At 46.3% G+C, this 19,552-nt stretch overlaps 1 protein-coding gene and 1 long non-coding RNA gene across 4 annotated transcripts in view; both read left to right on the top strand.

Moving 5' to 3' along the window:
- Positions 1–341: 341 nt before the first annotated feature.
- The window catches only part of KLF7 (Kruppel like factor 7), a 94,840-nt gene continuing 75,629 nt past the window's right edge, over positions 342–19,552 (top strand). For all 3 annotated transcript variants that reach the window (XM_036420852.2, XM_036420853.2, XM_036420854.2), the window contains exons 1-2: positions 342–471; positions 708–958. In XM_036420852.2, the coding sequence (XP_036276745.1) occupies positions 857–958 (102 nt within the window). In that variant the 5' untranslated portion in view covers positions 342–471; positions 708–856. The remainder of the gene's footprint in view (positions 472–707; positions 959–19,552) is intronic.
- LOC123651669 lies at positions 5,118–18,430 on the top strand. Its single transcript, XR_006740545.1, has 3 exons — positions 5,118–5,129; positions 15,692–15,697; positions 17,345–18,430. It is a non-coding gene; the product is annotated as an uncharacterized LOC123651669 (long non-coding RNA).

The following is a 19,552-nucleotide window of genomic DNA, read 5'->3' on the forward strand; positions in this document are numbered from 1 at the left end:
TCCGCGCGCCAATCCGCGCCCGCCGCCGGGGCCGGGCCCCGCCCCGGGCCCCGCTCCGCGCCGCCCATTGGTCCTCAGTGACTTCATGAGCCCCCTGTTTACCGTACATGGTCACACGCGGCCGAAAGGACGCCCTCCTCCTCCGAGATCCCACGGCTGCGCGCGGAGCCGGGCGGAGGGAGGGAGGGAGGGAGGGAGGGAGGGAGTTTGGGGAGGGAGGGGGGGGGGGAGAGCAGGAGGAGGAGAAAAAGGAGGAGGAGGGAGGGGGGGAGGAGGGGAGACTACAAACTAGCAAGGATGGGGTGGGGGTGGGGAGGCAAGAAGGGAAGGGGGGTGGGGAGAGAAGCGATCGCGAGAGAGAGAGAGGAAAAAAAAAAAAAAAAAAAAAAAGCAGCAGCCTTCCAAAATAAAGAGCAAAGATTGCATTAGGAGCGAAACAGCGCTGCAGAAATAGATGGCAGCTCCGTGTCAGTGAGTTCGCGTCCCCCTTCCTGGTCCACGCGCCGGAGTGGCCGGAGCCCTGGCAGGGAACTGTGGCTCCCGGGGAGCAGTCCCCGCGCCTGGCAGCCGCCCGCACTGTACCCGCCGGATGCCTCCTCTCCGTCCACCGCCCCGCTCACGCTCTCCGCTCTCACCGCCTCTTCTGCATTGATTTTTTTTCTCCCCCTTCCTTTTTTTTTTTTTTTTTTTTTTTTTTTTTTTTTTAGTTGACTTGAAACAAAAACAAAACAAAAGGGCCGCTGGATGTCTGCCTCCTTGGGGGGTGAGCCAGACAGACTGACACGCGCGCAGACCCCGCGGTGCTCCGGGGAGGGCTTCGCCTCCCGCTCGGCGCGGCGGCGGCGGCGGCGGCAGCATGGACGTGTTGGCTAGCTATAGTATATTCCAGGAGCTGCAACTTGTCCACGACACCGGCTACTTCTCCGCGTTGCCGTCCCTGGAGGAGACCTGGCAGCAGGTGAACCATTTAAATTACTTGTGTGAACCGTGTAGCGGCGGCGGCGGCGGCGGCGGAGGCGCAGGGGCAGCTGCGTTGGTGTGGGCTTCGGGGTTTGAGTTTTTTGGTTTGTCTTCCACCCCTCTCCACCCCCCCCTTTTTTTTTATAGGGGGGCTGTTTGTTGTTTAAATGGTTTTTTTTGGAGACAGTCATCTGCGTTTACCTCTGCACCCACCCCGTCACCCCAGACCGTGCGGGGCGAGCGGAGCAGCGGGAGCTGCCTGCGCCTCAGTCTCCAGCACGCGTCCCTGCGCGCACGTCGCCGGGCTGGCTGTCCCCTGGCAGGGACCTGCCTCCGCTCACTTGTGGGGTTCGGGGGAGCCAGCGAGTGGGAATGTGGGTTTTCAGGGGTTTTTACGAGCGGTGGTGGCGGACAGGATACCGCGTCCCTACATGCACGAGCTTGGAGCCTTCAATCCTGTTCATTTTTGTGTGCTGACAGCCATCCGATGGGGGTGGAGGGGGGGGGGCGAAGGGAGATAGTATCCATAGAGAAAGGGAAGTTGATTTTGGGATGGGAAGGTGGGCAGCAGCCACAGAGAGAGAGAGGAGCCTGGTGACAAAAGAGACTCCAGGATACGGGGAAGCTGCGCGTAACGCTGACCGTGCATTGTAGGTTTCCCCACGGCATGCCTGCCGGTGTCCTTGTTTCTCTCTCTTTTTGTTTTGTTTTGTTGTTCTGTTTTGTGTGGGGTTAGACAGCGCAACCTCCGACAAAGGGACAGCCTGTGCTCCCGTGCCTCTGACTGGGTCTTGGAGGACTAGTTAAACTCCGAGGATGCTGAAGGGCACCGGTGCCAAGTTGGCCGGGCGTCCCCGGGAGGGCAGAGCAGGGCTGGTGACAAGTTCACTGGGCTCGGTGGAGCGGAATCCAGTGCTGGTCAGTGACAAGTACCAGCGATCTGCTGCGGACACAGCAAGGATAAGGGGCTGCCCCGGGGGGGGGGGGGGGGCATTCTGCAGGAAAGATGGTGGGTGGGAGGTGGGGGGCCCTGGGTATTATTTATTATTATTATTTTTTAAATTCTGCAACGTGCACGAAGGAAAGGGCGAGGGCACGGCTTGGATGTGCACATGGGAAAAGTGTGAACTTGCCCAGTTCCTCTCGGAGAAAGCCCGCTCGCCCTTGGGGAGGGAGGGCTGCGGAGGGAGGCTCGGTGTGTGGCTGCTCTTGTAACTTCGCTGTGTGACAGCGGCTTGTTAGGGCTAATGAACGGCTGATTTTCCTCTGCCAGGATCCAGGGCAGGACTGCCAGGCTGAGGCTGGGCTGCAACAGTGGCTGCTTTAGCGGGTGAGGTTTGGCTCTCGGTACCACCAGCGCAGCAGCTGAGCCGATCCTGACTGTACTATTGTTACCAGCCACTGCGGACCCTGACTAGAGCCTGCCAGTCAGCTCCCCTCCAGGCATTGGCCTCCAGCGTCTGGGTGTCCACACAGGCATTCTGGGTGTCCACACAGGCCCGAGGATGCCTGACTTTTCTCCCTCTGAATGCACACACAACTCGCACGTTTTTTTTTTTTTTAGCAGAAGGTGTGTTTCTTCAGGGCATCCTTCCCCCCATCCGTAATAAAACTGCACCTCTCTTCCCTCCTCTTAGTTCACATCCTAATGAAACCGAAGTGCCGGAATTCCATTTTCTGAACTAGCCTTCCTTTCACACGGTCAGCCCCGCTGGTGTCAAATGGTTGGGTATTAGCAGCTGTCTAGACAGGTTAGGAAGGGAATCTGCTGGGTTAGTCAGCCTGCCTAAGGCAGCTCTTGTTTGTGACGAACAGAGGGAAGAAAAAAGTTGGCTCTATTTGTTTCAGCGTTCCCTCCAGATGAATCACACAACTTTGTTTTGGTTCAAGTGTTCACAGTAGTAAAGCCTGCTTTTGGGGGAAGGCCTCTCTGGAGGAAACTGGCTTTTCTAGATCGGCTTAGACGTCCCTGAGAAAGTCTAGATCTGTAAACAAACATCACTGGCTCGATAATTCGGGGATGTGTTCCATCTATTGTTTGCTCAGAAGCCTTCTCAGCTTTTCCTTACCCCCAGTCCTCCCTCCCCCCTCCTCCCACCCCCCTTCCAGGAACCTCTTTCACCGCCCCCCCCCCCACCTCCCTCCAACTGCCTTGCCTTAACCCTCTCCAACTGCCAACTAACCTCCTCTTAAGAGCTGTTGCCAAGCTGTGCCAGAGCACACACATACCGAAGCATAACTTGTGGGGAAGCACTGCTAAGGAACATATGGCTCCGAGAAGCTGGCTGCTGTGGACTCTGTAGTCACAGCTGCTCTACATAAAGGTGACTCTGACTCTTTAACTTCACACTGACGACAAAACCTCCAACCTCTACCTCTTCCTTCCCTTTTCTTCCTACTCCCATTCCCTCTTCTGAGTGTAAGGCGGGGAGAGGGGGGTGCTTATATGCACTGTTGGTTCCAAATCAACCATCAGATGGTGAAATGTTGGTTGAGACTCCTTTGCTCAAAAAAAGGCTCAAGAACCCCGGGCAGGAGGAAGTTTCCCCACGCCCTGGAGTAATCAGATTGCAGAGGTCAAATAAGGAGCAATTATGAGATGTTCTCCTGAAAGTGAGCAGTGTACCTGGTTTTGAGGAGATGAGTGAAGTGCAGAGAGTCCGAATAATCTGATTTGACTTCGTTTATGGAGAAGGAATGGCTTGGATGATAAACCCAGGAACATCTGTGCATTTGGAAATTGAGGATGAACTATTGGAGGGTTTTATTTTAAACACATGGTCTGAGATAACCGTCCTGCTTAATAGTCAGTGAGCCTACGACGGCCCTCCTGCCACGGATTCATATTTTGACACTGAGTTTTCAGTCAGTGATACCGTGTCCACATGCAACCCCAACTCTGAAAATCATTGCGGGCGTAATTTTAAAACCCAGATGGACTTCCTACATTAACTGCTCTCCACTCCTGGGCTCTGGCTGCACACTTAAGCACTTGGCCCAAGTAACATCATCCCTGCCTGTCATATAACTATAAATTACACTGTGCTTATGTGGTCTTTTATTTTATGGAATTCAGCTGACGCACAAGTCTTAAGGCTACCAGCCTTCACCTCTTTGGAAATTTGCAGGAAAATTTTCCAGGAGCTGTCTGGGCAAAAGTAGGGAAAAAGTCAAAAGTATGACAGATGCAAGAGTAGCTTATAGGGTACCACTTGGTGATAGATGAAAGAAGAGCCATTCATGAGTTTTGTTGGCAATAGAAAACAAGTTTCTTTTCTGGACCCACTGTTGAGTTATAAATAAAAAGGATTTGATAAAAATTTTCTGGGTTGTTTGCCTGCGGGAAGCTACAGAGACTTTTAGAATTTGGATATATTCTTTATCCCCAGCCTGCTCTTCCATCCGTGCAGGTCAAGCAACGATGTGCACTTAGCTGTGCTGTCTGAGTCTTAGCTGCACTTAGCTGTGCTTCATGCCATTGAGGAGCATGGCATGTTTACTTGCCGTCTCTTATGGAATTATGCTTGTTGTTAATGCTGATTCATAATTGGCAGATGGGGTCAGCTTCAGGCCTCCCTTTTGCTCAGAGAAAAATTTTCCACTGCTACTGGAAACAAATAAATAAATCATAGAACATTCCTCCCTCCTCCCCCATTTCCCCATTGTTTTAAACTAATGGCATACTTGGCTACTGTGCGGACTCTAACGTCCCCGTAGCGCTGCAATTTCAGCTCGGCTTCAGACATCCTGAAGCACTCTTGCAAGGGCCTTCTGCACGAGGCGTCTCTGGGGGACAACCTCCAAAAATGGTTGCCTTCCAAGAACAGCCTCGTGGTGCGAGGGATGGGCTGAGATCTGTGAGCTGTGCCGCTTCTCCCTCTCGCAGGTGACCTGGCCTCTGCAGGCCGCCTTCTCTGGGCCCGAGCAGCCGGGTGCTGTCTCAGCCAGAAAGACAAAGCCAGCCGGAGGGTCCCTGCCTCCGCAGGTTTGCCTCTGTCCCCAGTTTGCAGGAACCCTCGTCATGAATTAGAATTTCTTGGCAACAGCACCACCCAGGGAAATGTGTAGACACAAAGGAGCCTTACTAACCACACGGAAAGGATAACATAGCTGCTGCTTTGTAAAAAGAAAGAAAGAAAGGAAAAAAAAAGTGATTGGTGTGCTCTTCAGTTACCATAAGTCTGTATGTTATTCTTATTTGAAACTGTCTTGGTAGATTGGGGGGGGGGGTTAGAATTGCCGTTCTCTAGAATGCCTGCGGAAGGAGGCAGTTTCCTAAAGAAAAGGTGGCTTTACAAATGAAAGCACGTGCGAACGCAATCCATCACCCACTTAGCCTTTCTTGAATAGATGCACTCCCATGTTCTTAGCAACAGATACATCTTCGTGGAGGGGTAGGCGTTCTCAGCCATTACCGTTCGCTCAACTTGTTGTTTGGTGTCTGCAAGTGGGTGAATGTTACAGTGCAGATTTTCCTGCTACCTCTGTCTTTAGTGGGCAGTGTGTGTGTGTGTGTGTGTGTGTGTGTGTGTTTGGGGGGGCCATACACGAAGTGGCGACTGCTTTGTTCTCCATGAAACTCCCCCCCCCCCCCCCGCCCCACTTCTTATCCCGATGGAGGATGGGATGGTGGGGTCCGGTCCGTTTAAAGGGCAGGACAGGAGATGCGCTGTGACAGCCGCACCCTGGCGTGATTTATGGACGGGCATGCCCGAGACCTCCAGCCTCCAAATGGGGCTCTTGCTGCCTCCCTGCCCATTCTCAATATAAGTGCCTGTGGGGCCTGTTTGCCTGTCCACTTAAACGGGAAGAGTGTAGAGAGGGTCCTAATGGGGCTTTTAGGAGCCGTTCTCTTATAAATCTTCAGGTTCTTCTCCCTTCGGAGAGTGCCCGTGTTTTACATTTTGAGTACCAGGAGGCACTGCAGTCTTCTTTAATCACTCCGTGCCTATTGGGGGAAGGAGAGTGCAGCCTCCTCCAGCTGGTCCCAGCTGGCTGGTGCTGGAGGGATAGCCGGCCATGCGGGTTAGCAGATGCCCCCTCTCTCTGCCATTCGCAGCATGCGTGAGGGTTTTGTGTGTGTGTGTGTGTGTGTGTGTGTGTGTGTGTGTGTGTGTGTGTTAAGCCACCTTTGCTGAACCCCAAGACTGGCACATGCGGGAAGCGCCTCTGCGATCCTGGTTCCCTCCGTTAGAGCAGCTGCTAGCCTGTGTGCTGGGCCTGCGACTTGCTGAAAGTTTAGGACAGCTCCCCAGCCTAACCTGAGCTGTGCCAGGAGGGTGAGAGGGGTGGAGATTCAGTCTCTACAGAGAAATCCCTTGGCTTTCCCGGACCAGTAAGGGAATGCTTGCTTTGCATACGCGGGTGGAGACATTTTAACCCAAATTATCAAGTCTTGCCAAGCACAGGGATTAGGGAGTTCCACAGCCACTTCTGCTGGTATCTGATCTTTTAAAGGCCCAGGCCACGCGGATGAGGGAAGAAACGCTTCTTCCCCCAGCGATGTGTTATCTTAGAACCTCCACAGGAGAAAACGTCCTTATGCAACGTAGGGTAAGAGGTTATTATGCTGAGCAGGATAAGCCAGTCAGAGAAAGGCACATGGTCACAGGATCTCACTTCCATGTGGAATCTAATGAACAGAATAAACTGACAAACAAAATCGGTCCAGAGGCTTGGGTACATGGAACAGACTTACAGATCTCAGAGGGGAGGGGGAAAGAGATTAACCAAAGAATTTACATGCATAGAGGCATAACCCATGGACACACACACTAGTGTGGGGAAGGCCTGCGGAGGGGAAAGGATTGGGTGGAGGAGGGAGAAGGAGGGGGGTTGATGAGGGACATCTGTAATACTGTCAACCATTAAAAAACAGAGTCCCCGAAATAAACCAGGCATTGGTGTTAATAGGACACGTTTTCACCTAACGCTGGTCACGGTCTTGCTCCTCCCCCTACTTTGCCTTTATTCTCTGCTGCTGATGTGGAGAACTATTTTTATGGCCATGAGTCCCTTTCGGTTTCCTCACTGGGTGTTTTGGTGTTTTGACCCCGAGGACTGAGTGTATTGTGTCTGCGGCGCTCTCGTCCATCACGTGTGTGCTGTGTCCAGGTTACAGCTGAGCAGCGGTGGGATGAGGGCCCAGGGTCAGCCTGCTGCAGATGGGACTTCTGATTTTATAGTGAAACCACTCCTGGCGGGCCTGGTGGATGCACCCAGTCACACCTGGTGGGGGTTTCTTTGTTTATCCTAACACGTGGACAGAATTAAACAGCAAGTGCTTCATTCCTCCATCTGGTTATAGGCACAGTCCTGCTTGGTTGATGCAGAGTTGAACTGGATCTGGATTCTGCCCTGGATGGGCTTGACGTCTGCAGGGGGGAATAAAAGCATGTTCAGAAGTAAGCAATAAAAAACGAGAACACAAATGCCAAAATAAAGACCGTTTAAGTCCTCTGAGTGTTTGAACACTGAACTGTGTGTCTGTTTGTACTTACCACTTGCAACCTTGCAACCTTGTTTATAAAACACGCCTGAGTCTTACTACGTTCGGTTGTTCTTTTAGCTAATGGCATGTCCGTCAGGGGCTGGTGGCCCTCTTAGGACAAATGAGTGTACAGCATGGAAACACATGTCTGTCCGTAATGGCCAGGAAACAGCATCCATGTCTGTGTCATTCGGAAGTGATTAGGGGTGATTAACATAATTAATGTGGAGCCATATGCAATATCTATTTCTGAATATGGGTTTATTGACGTTTCCTGAGGGTCACATTGAAAGTCAGGCCCCAGGCCTGATACCAGAGCTAGGAGCATAGGCTCTTAGGATTTCTTATCCTAAAAGGGTCTTCAAACACGAGGGCTGCACCAGGTGGTTGTGAAAGCCAGACAAGCCATTGATCCTCCACCGTCACCCACTGTTGTTCTCGCCAAAGGGCCCAGGACTCTTCCAGATGCCGAGATCAGCTCCCTTGCTTTTCATCACCCTGTTCTAAATAAACTCACTTAGCATCCTTCCCTCTGCTCTCTCTCTCTCCTTTTAAAGGGAGGCAAGAAAAATCTTGCTTTGACTTTGGGACAGTACTAGTACATGGAATTGTAGAACCGTTTGGGCCCTAAGTGAGTATCTTGAAGAAGGCTTATAGATGTAACTTAATCCCGTTTCCACTTTTAATAATGTGTGGTCACCTGGAAAATGTATGTTGCCCTGAATAACAAAACAGAATATTGTCACTGGAATAATAACAAATAGAGGGGGGTTGGGGCAATTGAGGTAACATGGTGGGGAGTTGGATGGGTGACAGAACTGGCGTTTTATGTAGAAAGCGTCAAATGTGAAATGGCTTTGTCTCTGACCCCTTTCCAACAAAGGGACGGCCAGAAACTAACAGCAATCATGTGCCAATTCAGAAGAATCTTTTAGACGTGTTTTTACACTTTTTGAGAGGATTGGATAGGCAGGGAGGTTGTGATGTTGTACAGATTTAAACACAAAATACTGACTGTTGTGATAAGCAGTTCAGAAAAGAGTCAGCTTCTGGAAGGCTTTTCAACAAGCCCTTTTGGGGCCAGAGGTGGAAGCAGGCCTCATTCTCACCATATCCCCCGGGGGAAAGGAAACATAGGGTTGCTTTCCACTCCTCTGTCCAGTCAGTGTTTGCCCTTCTCGACCCAGTCTCTGGTAGTTATGGTGGTGAACATTCTTTGTTGGAAATCATCTCACAAATCTGTTTCACCTCCAAAATCTTCAGAAGTGACATTTCCATCTCAAATGGAGGTTACTTCATTTCCTCAAAGCTATGATCTACATCTCCAATTTTGGATATTTTCCCTGAGTTTCAGGCTCACATGTCTGAATTGGAAACATGAGACTGGCAATACTACAGTCTTTTGCTGTTGTCCCGGGATCACTAGCTTCAACTCATCAACTTCTTTCCTTCATTTCCTGGCTTTCTGATTTCTTGAGATGAGCTTTCTCCTGTCTCTAGGTTTGAACCTTCAGTCATCTTTGGCTCCTCTCTTTCTCTTAAATCCAATCAGTTGAGAAATCCTGTTGATTTGACTCCCCCCATATGTCATATTCTTCAACTTTTTTCTGTTCCCTCTGCCATTGCCCGGAGGCAGCCCCTGTCACCTCCCCTGGATTGACTTTCTACTTCCGTCACCATGGTTGCAAGTTGTCAGTGGCACCCTGTTACACAGAGGATCGAGCAAAACTTCTAAGAGTCAAGACATTCCAAGACTAGGTTTAGAGAATAGTTACACGTTTCCCCCTTTCCTGGGTAGTAAATGCCATCCAAATGGATGACTGTGCTCTTCCTGTTTCTGTTTTTATGTCATTTCCGTCAGCCTTTCCTTCCTTCCTCTTCACATCCGATTCTCTTTGTCCAAATTCTACCCGTCCTTTAACATGATGTCCTACCTTCTAGGAAACTCCACCCCTTTTCTTTGGCCAACAGTAATTGCTACTATTACATTCTTGTGTAGAACTTTGTACTTCCTCATGCTGCTTTTAAGTTTTGTCTTGTAGTAGAGATTTCCTTTTTATTTTATTTTTTATTTTTCCTTCTTGTCTTAGTTTTCCAGTTGGATTGTATAACATAGAGCAGACTTGATATCTTTGTTATAATTTTGGTAATATACTTTTGGCATAGAATTGATCAAGTTCTTAAAGAGCATTGTGCTAGGCATTAAATGGATATTTAAGGATTATCATATGACTTGACTGAAGATTTGCCTGTGTCTATAGCAATGCTTTTCAACGGTGGGGCAACCCAGACCAACTAAGTCAGTATCCATTTGGTAGAATGGATAGGCATCAGTGTTTTTGAAAGCTTCTAGGTGATTCTAATATGTAGCCAATGCTCATAGGGCTAATATATATATCAGAGTTGTAGGCGCCTACTCTATGTATGGAAATAGTTCATTTCTTATGTCATTGAATGTAGGTGTAACAGGTTTATACTAAAGCAGGGCAGTACTGGTGGACATAGTTCACGCAGCTCATTGATGAACAGTGACTGCTTAAGTGTTATTTCATCCTTTTTGTTTTTGGTTTTCCTCACCTTGTAGTATCTAATGCTCATTTGGCTCCCATTTCCTGTGACCCATTTCCTGGTCAAATTCCATTCCTGGTACCTTTGTGATGTTGGGCATTAAACTCTGGCCATGCTGCGCCTCACATAATTCATTCTTGGAATGCCCTTGACCATGATTGTCCACTTACCTCCGCCTGGGCTTTGGCTGTAAAGAGTGGATGCGTGTATGAACATAGGTTGGATGATGCCGGATAGGCATTCGGTAGTAGCTGTCCATATTTCTTACTGACCTCACAATTGAAAGTGGACTCTGTTTATAAGGAATTTCAAAGGACCCATGTTTCTAGTAAGGGTAGCAAAAATAAACTGTGGGAGAACTGCCACTGAGGACATTCAGGCAAGGAGGCTGCCTCCCCATCTGTGAAGGCTTACTTCTTGTGGCAATGACCATGGGCATGTGGCGATCTTCACAAAGAAGCCTTAGACAGGCCTCTGTTCCCAGCTGTAATGTTTGCCAGAATGTATGTACTGTAAGCTGCATCCTTTCATCTATAAACTGTCTTTGATGGGGGTAAGAAAGAATATCACGAGAGGAGCTCGGAGCTCAGGGTGGAAGGATGCCTTGTGGAAAGCTCAGTCCAGCTGTGAAAACTGCAATTAGCTGTGCAGCAATTGCTCTGGAAGGGATTGCCCGCCGGCTCCTGCTCCTGACCCCACTCCCACCCTCACCTTCCAGGGCCCCGTTTGCAGGAGTTTAGTGGACGGGTCACAGTGCAGGCTCTGAGTTTTGGAGAAGCAGCACATTTGCTCCGGGCACAAAGGAGTAGAATGACATTCCATCTCCTTTCACCCTTTGAGCTTTAGTTCTTGGTTCCTTTGGTCACGGTAGACCCTGTTCACAGAGCACAGCTCCTGCCCGTGAGGGTGAAGATGCCCTCTGTGAGGAGGTCCCAATGCAGATAGGATTTTCCCGTGAGCTGCCTGAGGTGCTACTCAGTGTAAATTCCCTACTGCGTTCCAGGGTCAGCCCTGGCCTGTGCCTTTGCCTCTCTACATCAAGGTGCTCCTTTTCTCTAATATGGACCAAGAGATTATTTCTCTTGTTTGCTTGGGAAAGTCTAACAAACATCTTTATTGAGCTTTTTGTTCTCCAAGGCTTAGGGTGTTTTTGCCCACCATCTCATCATTGGCACATTCCTTCGGTGACTAAGGAGCAGGCAGATGTTACAGAATTTCCCTTTCGGAGGTGAGAACATAGGGCAGAGGAAGATTTAGCAAGCTGTCTTAATGTGGCTGCAGAGCAAATGACTTGCAAAACCAGTGGTGGAACACACTTTCCCCTTCCCTCTTTCCCCTTTGCCCTTGGCTGATCTCCTATCATCATCATAAGTGTCATTAGTACTATCTAATATTATATATGTCAAATACTTCAAACAGATAATATCTGTTGAGCACCTTATATGCAGCATTTCATTCAATACTCACAACTCATAACCCTTTGTATTACATATTCTGCTTATTCCCATTGTGCAGATGGAGACTTTGAGGTTATCGATATTACATGGCTTGCCTGAAGTCACACAACGTGGAAGTGGCTGGGCTGGGATCCAGACTTGGGAAGTCAGCACAGCACTGAATTTTTACGTTTATATTCACTCCCCCTTGGGTAGTGGGCACCACGCCAGAAGCCTAAGCCTGGCAACTGATGGACCTGTAGCGGGGGGTTGCATGGTTCTCGGGCCTTTTTACTGGGCTTTGGTTTTCTCACTATAAAAAGCCTAGATTGTGCTAAATCTCCTTACGGTCACGGTGTTTTGTAGTCGTTAAATTACTTGGAGGCTTTGAAATCTGGCAGAGCTGGATCTTGGGAAAGCCACACACCACCTCTGAGTCCCATTCCATCATCTGTGGAACGGAGTAATCACGCCTACAAGAGGCCAGGCAAGCTCTCTGGTCCTGTGTCTGGCACCTAGCATCCACTCAACAGATGCTCTCTTTTCCCCTATTTTCAGCTCTTTTTCCTCTCCTCCATGGTCTTCTTTAAAATAGCATCACTTGACTCTCTAAGATAAGGGTGGGGGAACATCCAGACCGTGGGCTGTCCTAAGGCCCAGGAAATCCTTTGGTCTGGCCCTCCCAAGGCATTCGGGGTGAATAAATTAAATGTTTGACCAAAAGTTAGCAGGTTTAAATTTTAAGTTGATAATTTTGTATGGCCCAGGATTGATGTTGTAAATATCCAAATGGCTCCTAGCATTAAAAAGGTGGCGCCCCCCGCCTCCGCCCCTCCCCCCTTCCCCCCTGCTCTAAGGTCCCAGTGATCCTGGCATATCTAAGAGAAGGTGAATGATGGAGGCTAGGCAAGGGGGTGTGCTGAGCATGGGACATGGTATTCTTTTATCCATCCACAGGAGAGGCTCTCGTGAAGTTACTTGTACTTAGAACTGGGGAAAAACAAGCAATACTCATTATCCCCAGGACTGACCTTAGTTTGACATCCTTAGAATTTGCTTGGTCTGCTCATGCAAATACCCAACCCGTTCCCCTTTCTTGCTCTCCAGTTTTACTTATGACTTACTGCTAAGTTTTTCCAGCATACAGTTATTTTTTTTAAAGGCCAGAATTAGGCACATATAACATAATACAGTACTGGTTACTATACCTGCCATTTCTGCCTTACCTGATGACTGAGCTTACAGCAGTTTATGAGAGTGAATGAGGTTTTATGAGATCTATAAATATCTCAGATAGGATTTTTATTTCATTTTCCCCCTTCAAATAAGACATAATGGAAGCACTCACATACACAAGGAATATTTTTTCTGTGATAAAGTAGGGTGTTTTCGAATTGGCCTCTGAGAAGCAATAATTTGATGTGTCTGTTCGTGATGGGAGTTCTGTGGGGGAGGGGGCAGAATCATGCATATGTTGCTATAAAACTCAAAGATTATTTCCTCGTATCGAAGGTTTAGCCCAGCACCTATGGAGAGATTTATTTCAGAGATGCCAGCCCTGTGTGCAGGCTGCATTCCCTCCTTCTCAGGGGTATGCATTTGTGTTTCCTTAGACACATAGGTACCTATTGGCTGGCTGGGGGGAGGGTGGAGGGCTCCAGGAAAGAATTTTTCACTTGTCCCATGGATAGATGTTTTCATCATTCTCCCCACTTCCTGGATTACCTGGGAAGATTTCACACCACTTAATAAATTGCAATGAGATTTTTTTTTTCTCAAAAAAAAAAAAAAAAAAGTCTTAAGCTTATACAATTTTAAAACACACACACATTAACCAATACCAAAAATAAAATTTTTAAAATCTTGCTCGTTGAGGGTTATTTACAAGGAACCCTGAACTTGTAAATTTAAAAAGTGTTTTTTATATTTAAAAATAATAAATGGCCTTCAATCATTATGGCATTTAGATTTCATTGGATACATTTAAAAGACTGATGGAACTATTTTATTTTTTTAAAATCTTTATTGTCGCGTTTATTACAGATGCCTCTCTATTTCCCCCCATTGCCTCCCTCCACCCGGTCCCCGCCCCGCCTTCACCACCCTATTGTCTGTGTCCATAGGTAATGCATATATGCATATAAGATCTTTGTTTAATCTCTTCCTGCCCTCCTACCCCCTTCTCTCTGAGAATCGTTAGTCTGTTCCATTTCCATGCCTGCCTCTGCTTCTTTTTTATTCATCAGTTTATTCTGTTCATTAGATTTCTTATTCGTTTATTTTGATTTTTAGACCCAGTTGTTGATAGGTGTGTATTTGTTGCCATTTTGTTGTTCATATTTTTTATCTTTTCCTTTTTCTTCTTCTTCTTCTTAAAGAATACCCTTCACCATTTTATATAATACTGGTTTGGTGGTAATGAACTCCTTTAGCTTTTTCTTGTCTGTGAAGATCTTTATCTGGCCCTCAATTCTAAAGGAGAGCTTTGCTGGGTAGAGTAATCTTGATTGTAGGTCCTTCCTATTCATCGCTTTGAATATTTCTTGCCACTCCCTTCTAGCCTGCATAGTTTTGGTTGAAAAATCTGTTAGTAGTCATATGGGCATTCCCTTGTAGGTAACTAACTGCTTTTCTCTTGATGCTTTTAAGACTATCTCTTTGTCTTTAGCCTTTGGCATTTTAATTATGATGTGTCTTGGTATGGTCCTCTTTGGGTTCCTCTTGTTTGGGACTCTTGGTGCTTCCTGGACTTGTAAGTCTATTTCTTTCATCAGGTAGAGGAAGTTTTCTGTCATTATTTCTTCAAATAGGTTTTCCATATCTTGCTGTCTCTCTTCTTCTGGCACCCCCATAATATCAATATTGGTATGCTTGAAATTGTCCCAGAGGCTTCTTATATTACCTTTATATTTCTGGAACATTATTTCTTTTTGCTCTTCTGGTTGGGTGTTTTTTGCTTCCTCATTGACTTGATTCTCAGAATCCTCTACTGTTGAATCCCTGTATGTTATCCTTTATTTCAGTCAGTGTTTGCTTAATTTCTGACTGTTTGGTCCATTTCTATGTGTTTGGCCTTCTCACTAAGATCCTTGAAAGTCTCACTAAGTTTCTAGAAGATTCTTGAGTAACCTTAGAACTGTTTTTTTGAATTCTATATCTAGCAGTTTTCTTTCTTCCATTTCTTTCATTTGTGACATGTTTCCTTGTCTCTGCATTTTGGCTGCTTCCTTGTGTTTTATGTATTGGATAGAGCTTCTGCGGTCTCCTTGAGTTGGTAGAGTGGTCTTGTGAAGGAGGTATTCTTTGGGGGCCAGTGGCTCAGCCTTCCCAGTCACCGGAGCTGGGAACTCTAGGTGCACACCTGTGTGGGCTGTGAGCACAGTCTTCTTGTAGTTGAGCCTTGGTTGCTATTGGTGTCACTGGAGGAATTGACGTCCAGGCCAATTGGCTGTGAGGACCAATTGTGACTACAGTGGAAGAGTTGCTGTGCAGGAGACACCCCTATGGAGCAGGACTTGCTTCAGTGGGGCTTTGGTGCTCAATGAGTCTTACCCTTGAATGTGTCGCTAGAGTTGTAATCTGGTGTGATCTGACACTGACCACTGAGTACACTGGCTCTTGGGTATCCAGGGAGGTACAAAGTCAGCCACTGCCTGGAGCCACCCAGCATGAGTTACAGAGAGATCTGCAGATTCCTCCTCTTTGTCTTGAGTTTGGAAGTGCCCAGAGGAGGTTCAGCTATGAAACAAGGCAGGCTGGTGCTGGTTTGGGGCTCCCTGACCCAGCTGCAGCTTATTTGAGATTTTTAAGGACAGGCTATTCATATGCAAAAGCAGTTGCAGGCATTTTGGGTGGGGTTGTAAATTGGATGGGAAGGGGTCTTAGGGAATCACCAGGGTGGAGCAAACAGAAATGGCTGACAGTCAGCCCTGCAACCAGGGAAGTGCCAACATAAGAACAGTGATCTCTGTGAATACTGAGTAGCTCCATCTCTCCTGGGAGAAAGCTACCCCCAAGTTCCTATCCAGATGTCAGACAAATGTGTCCCCAGAGCCTTGCCCTGGTGCTGGAGCTCAAAGGAAGCAGAACCTTGTAAGTTCAGTTCATGATGCTGGCCTTTGAAGAGGAACAGCTGGGTCTTTAATAGCCTCTGTGTCACTGAGCCCCAATCTGCACTGGTTTTTAGAGCCCGTACTTACGGGGACTTTTTTTCCCAGCTCTGGGAGTCTGAGCTGAGGATCTGGTATAGGGCTGGGATCTCTTGCTCCTCCTGATGGCCTCTACAGAGACATTCTCCCTCCTGATTGAAAAAGGGGCACATGTGGGTGCCAGACCAGCCGGTTCTGGGTCTCTGCTCCTCCTACCAGTCTTAGCGTACTTTCTTCTTTATTTCTCTAGTTGTAGGACTTCCATTCAGCCAGCTTTCCAGCAGTTCTGGATGAGGATAGTTCTGTATTTTAGTTTTAATTATGATATGGTTGTGGGAGGCAGCAAGTCCAGGTGTTAACCTAGGCTGCCATCTTGGTTCCTCTCCCTAAAAGCTGTGAGGGTTCTAAGTACTTCACTTCTATCTGTAAAATGGAAGTCAGACACTCCATTTGCCATTTGTTGTTTGGGGCCATTATAACAAATTTAACTACAGATTTAACTTTTTTTTTTTAAACTTGAATATCTGACTATGACTATTTAGGGTTTTTCTTTTTTTGTGTGTTTTTTAGTACAACCTCTCCCTACATACATCTTCCCCTGTTCTCAATCGCTTTGTGTTTAATTAGGTGATAATTCAGTTTTTTCTCTGAAGGAATAAAGACCATGTGAGTTTAGTACATCTGAACCAAAAGCATGCGGAGGATTTTTACCTAATGATGCTTAATTTTTTCTATTTAACAGCATCTCAGGGTGCAACATACCCCTAGCACTTTGGTACAGTCACGTATACTCATTCTTCTGTGCTTATCATCCACTGATATGACTTCTCCAGTCCTCAGTGTCCTTGTGTGTATATTGCGGGGTAGAGTTGGGAACAGTTACATGATCAGAGAACAAACAGGAAGCGCCGAGGCTGAACTGGCTCGGAGAGGTGTTTTATTTGGCCAACATGCATGTTTCAATTTTCTTTCTAACTTAAATGCTTTTAGACAGATCGTGCACTCTTCAATTAACCTTGTCCCCTCTATTTCCACCTTGCTTCGTTTCTGATCTCTGGCCTGGTGAGCACACACTGGAGTTTGTGACCCTCAGGCTGGCAACCCTCTCAGGCCCCTTCTTCTCCAGAACGCTGTGGTTCGAGGACACCCTTCATTTCTCCATCTCAAGCTGACTTGCTTTCTACTCTCACCCAGAATCTGTTTTTCCCTTCTTTTTAGATTTCTCTGCCTTGTTCAGTGTCTTTGTCCAGAACCCCGTTTTATAAAGCAGCTTCCAAATTTCATATCAATTTCTCTTAGTTATCCAGGTTCTGTTGTAGATCATTGAAATCTGGGATGGAAGAGACCATCTGGTCTACCCCTCTCCCCTCCTGGGCTGAGCAGTTGCTCCAGAGCACGTTCATTCCTTATTGGCTGGTATTTGCAACACCGTCCAATTTGGAAACAGACTCTCCATTTCCTGAGCAGGCAGCCTCTTTTCAGTCTAAATGTGAGCAAATGGAACAATACCAAACAAAATATACACACACATATATTTTTTGGTGGGACAGCCCTCATTAACAAATGACCACGTTTGTTGTGGTTTCTTTTCTCACTCCCAGAGACCCAAGTGGTCCGCGGTGAGAAAAGCTCCTTTTCATGGAGGAAAGGCATGAGACAAGTTCTGAGGTCTCTTAGTGTGACATGGAGGCATGTGGCATAGAATCCCATTAGCAGCTTTCACCACTTACTTTTTGTGGAAGTGGATTTTTATGTGACTCGTTTCACAGAGGAAGTGATGCTTTTTGCGTGAAGAACTCCAGGGCATTAGAATTAAAGTACTTTCCTGAGACTCAAGTAATTTGCTTTCTTCCCACCCTCGGCACTCACATACCGCCAGCAAGATACTTGGCCTTTATATTCTCATGCGTTCAGGATGCTATTCTACATTAGGCGTGTTTTTTTGTTTTTGTTTTTTTTTAAGTATTCTTTTTTATTGGCTACCTTATATTACTAAGGATATCATTTAGGTAGACCAGATGGTGATTCTCAGGGTCATTCCTTTCCTGTTAAAAAAGGCCATTCCTTTGAATGACTTGGTGCTGGGCATCCCTCCCGGTTTTCTCCAATAGGCAATTACTCCCCCTCCCCCGCTTTTTAAATACATGTGAGTGCTAAGTAAAGATCCAGGCTCACTGTCTTGTTAACATATATCTTAATTGCTTTTTAAACTAATTAACTGTTTATCTTACTATATGAATTATCATTATTAAAATATTTCTCAAAACGTACTTCTAGGAAGGAAGGAAGGAAGGAAAAGGAAAGGAAGGCAGATATTATGTGGACTTGAATGTCCTTGCAGTTTTCCTGTGAAAGAGAAGCAGAATGCCAAGCATTTGTTTTCCAGCCCAGCATGTGCCTGCATACTTTTCCTCCTATTTTCCATCTGTGATTTCTTTTTTATGCTCCCTATTCATAGAGATGGGGGTTTCACAAATGGTGAATTTTGAGGACCACTTGACATCTCATGGCAGTCCTTCCTCAGTTTGTAGATAACCTTCCTGAAAGTTAGAGAGCATTAAGTCTAAGTCAGTAGTAGACTTTCAAGAATTGGGGGCCCCTTTTTAATGTTTTAAATGAATTTGCCTGTTGACACAGTGCACAATGCAATGCTTCTTGAAGGGTGTCCCCAACACTCCCTGGTGGTTAAATACCACCAGAATCACCTTGGGAGGCAATATTATGACCCTTTCAGTTGTTTTCCCCAAAACCTTCTGATTGATTCAGGGAGCCTTATGACAGTATAACACCTAAGGCTTTATAATACCTAAGGCTTTATAATCTTTCCTTCTCTTCCTCCTCTTTATTCGAGATTTCTTTTTCTTTGTTTTCTAATGAAGAGGAAACAGATTTATCTCAGACCCAGAACTTAAAAAAAAAAAATGTTTTTATTGACTTCAGAGAGAGGAAAGGAGAGGTAGAGAGAGAGAGAGGAACATCAGTGATGAGAGAATCATGATCGGCTGCCTCCTGCATGGGGATTGAGCCCGAAATCCTGGCATGTGCTCTGACCAGGAATCGTACGTACCGTGACCTCCTGGTTCATGGGTCGACGCTCAATCACTGAGCCACATCAGCTGGGACAGACTGAGAACTTTTGACAGGCAAACATCCAGCAAAATGTTAATATAATTTTGGTTTTGTTGTTTTTAATTTTATGATGATGTTGTATTGATGGACATTTACAGGAAAAGTATTTTAAAAATATGCAGCCTTAATACATAATGGCTCAGTGAGGCAATTACAAAATAAAAATAATAGTGAAATGATTGTGCCTATGAAATGCTGATTTGATAAAAACATGAATGATGGTGGAATGAAAATGAAGTTCGAGAAATACTGATGTGGTAGAAAAATTCAGGGGGTTTGGAGTCAGAAAACCTGGGATTTAGTCCTGACTTTGTTGGCATATAAACTAGGGCAAATTGCTAAGCTGCATTTTCCCATCTGTAATGAGGGGATTATAATAATAGGGTTGTTATGTTCAAATGATATGTGGATGTGAAAATGCTTTGTAAACTGTCACATGGTATATAGTGTTATTGTTTTCTATTCTGTGGTAGGGAAGGCTTTTGTTTCTAGCCTTAAGCTAGTGCTTTTTGTTGGCTTTCTTCCTCATGATTTATATTCATTTTTCTGAGCAAAAACATAATAGCTTCTTATTTGTTTATATGGGGCTGTTTTTGTGCTTGACTCATGGAACTTGGAAAAAGTTTTCCTACTGGTGGTCGAAAAGTGGGGGCATAAAACTTCCTGATTTGTTATTATGGGTGTGCATGTGTTAGCTTTGAAATTTTCAAAAAGTAAAATTAGTCCATAGTATGTGAAGTGTGTCAAAACTTTGGGCTAAAGATAATATATTTTGCTTAATTATTTTTAGATAAATTTTATTTATTTGCTTGTTTGTTTGT

This window comes from Pipistrellus kuhlii, unplaced genomic scaffold (genome assembly GCF_014108245.1).
Source record: "Pipistrellus kuhlii isolate mPipKuh1 unplaced genomic scaffold, mPipKuh1.p scaffold_m20_p_7, whole genome shotgun sequence".
Lineage (NCBI taxonomy): Eukaryota > Metazoa > Chordata > Mammalia > Chiroptera > Vespertilionidae > Pipistrellus > Pipistrellus kuhlii.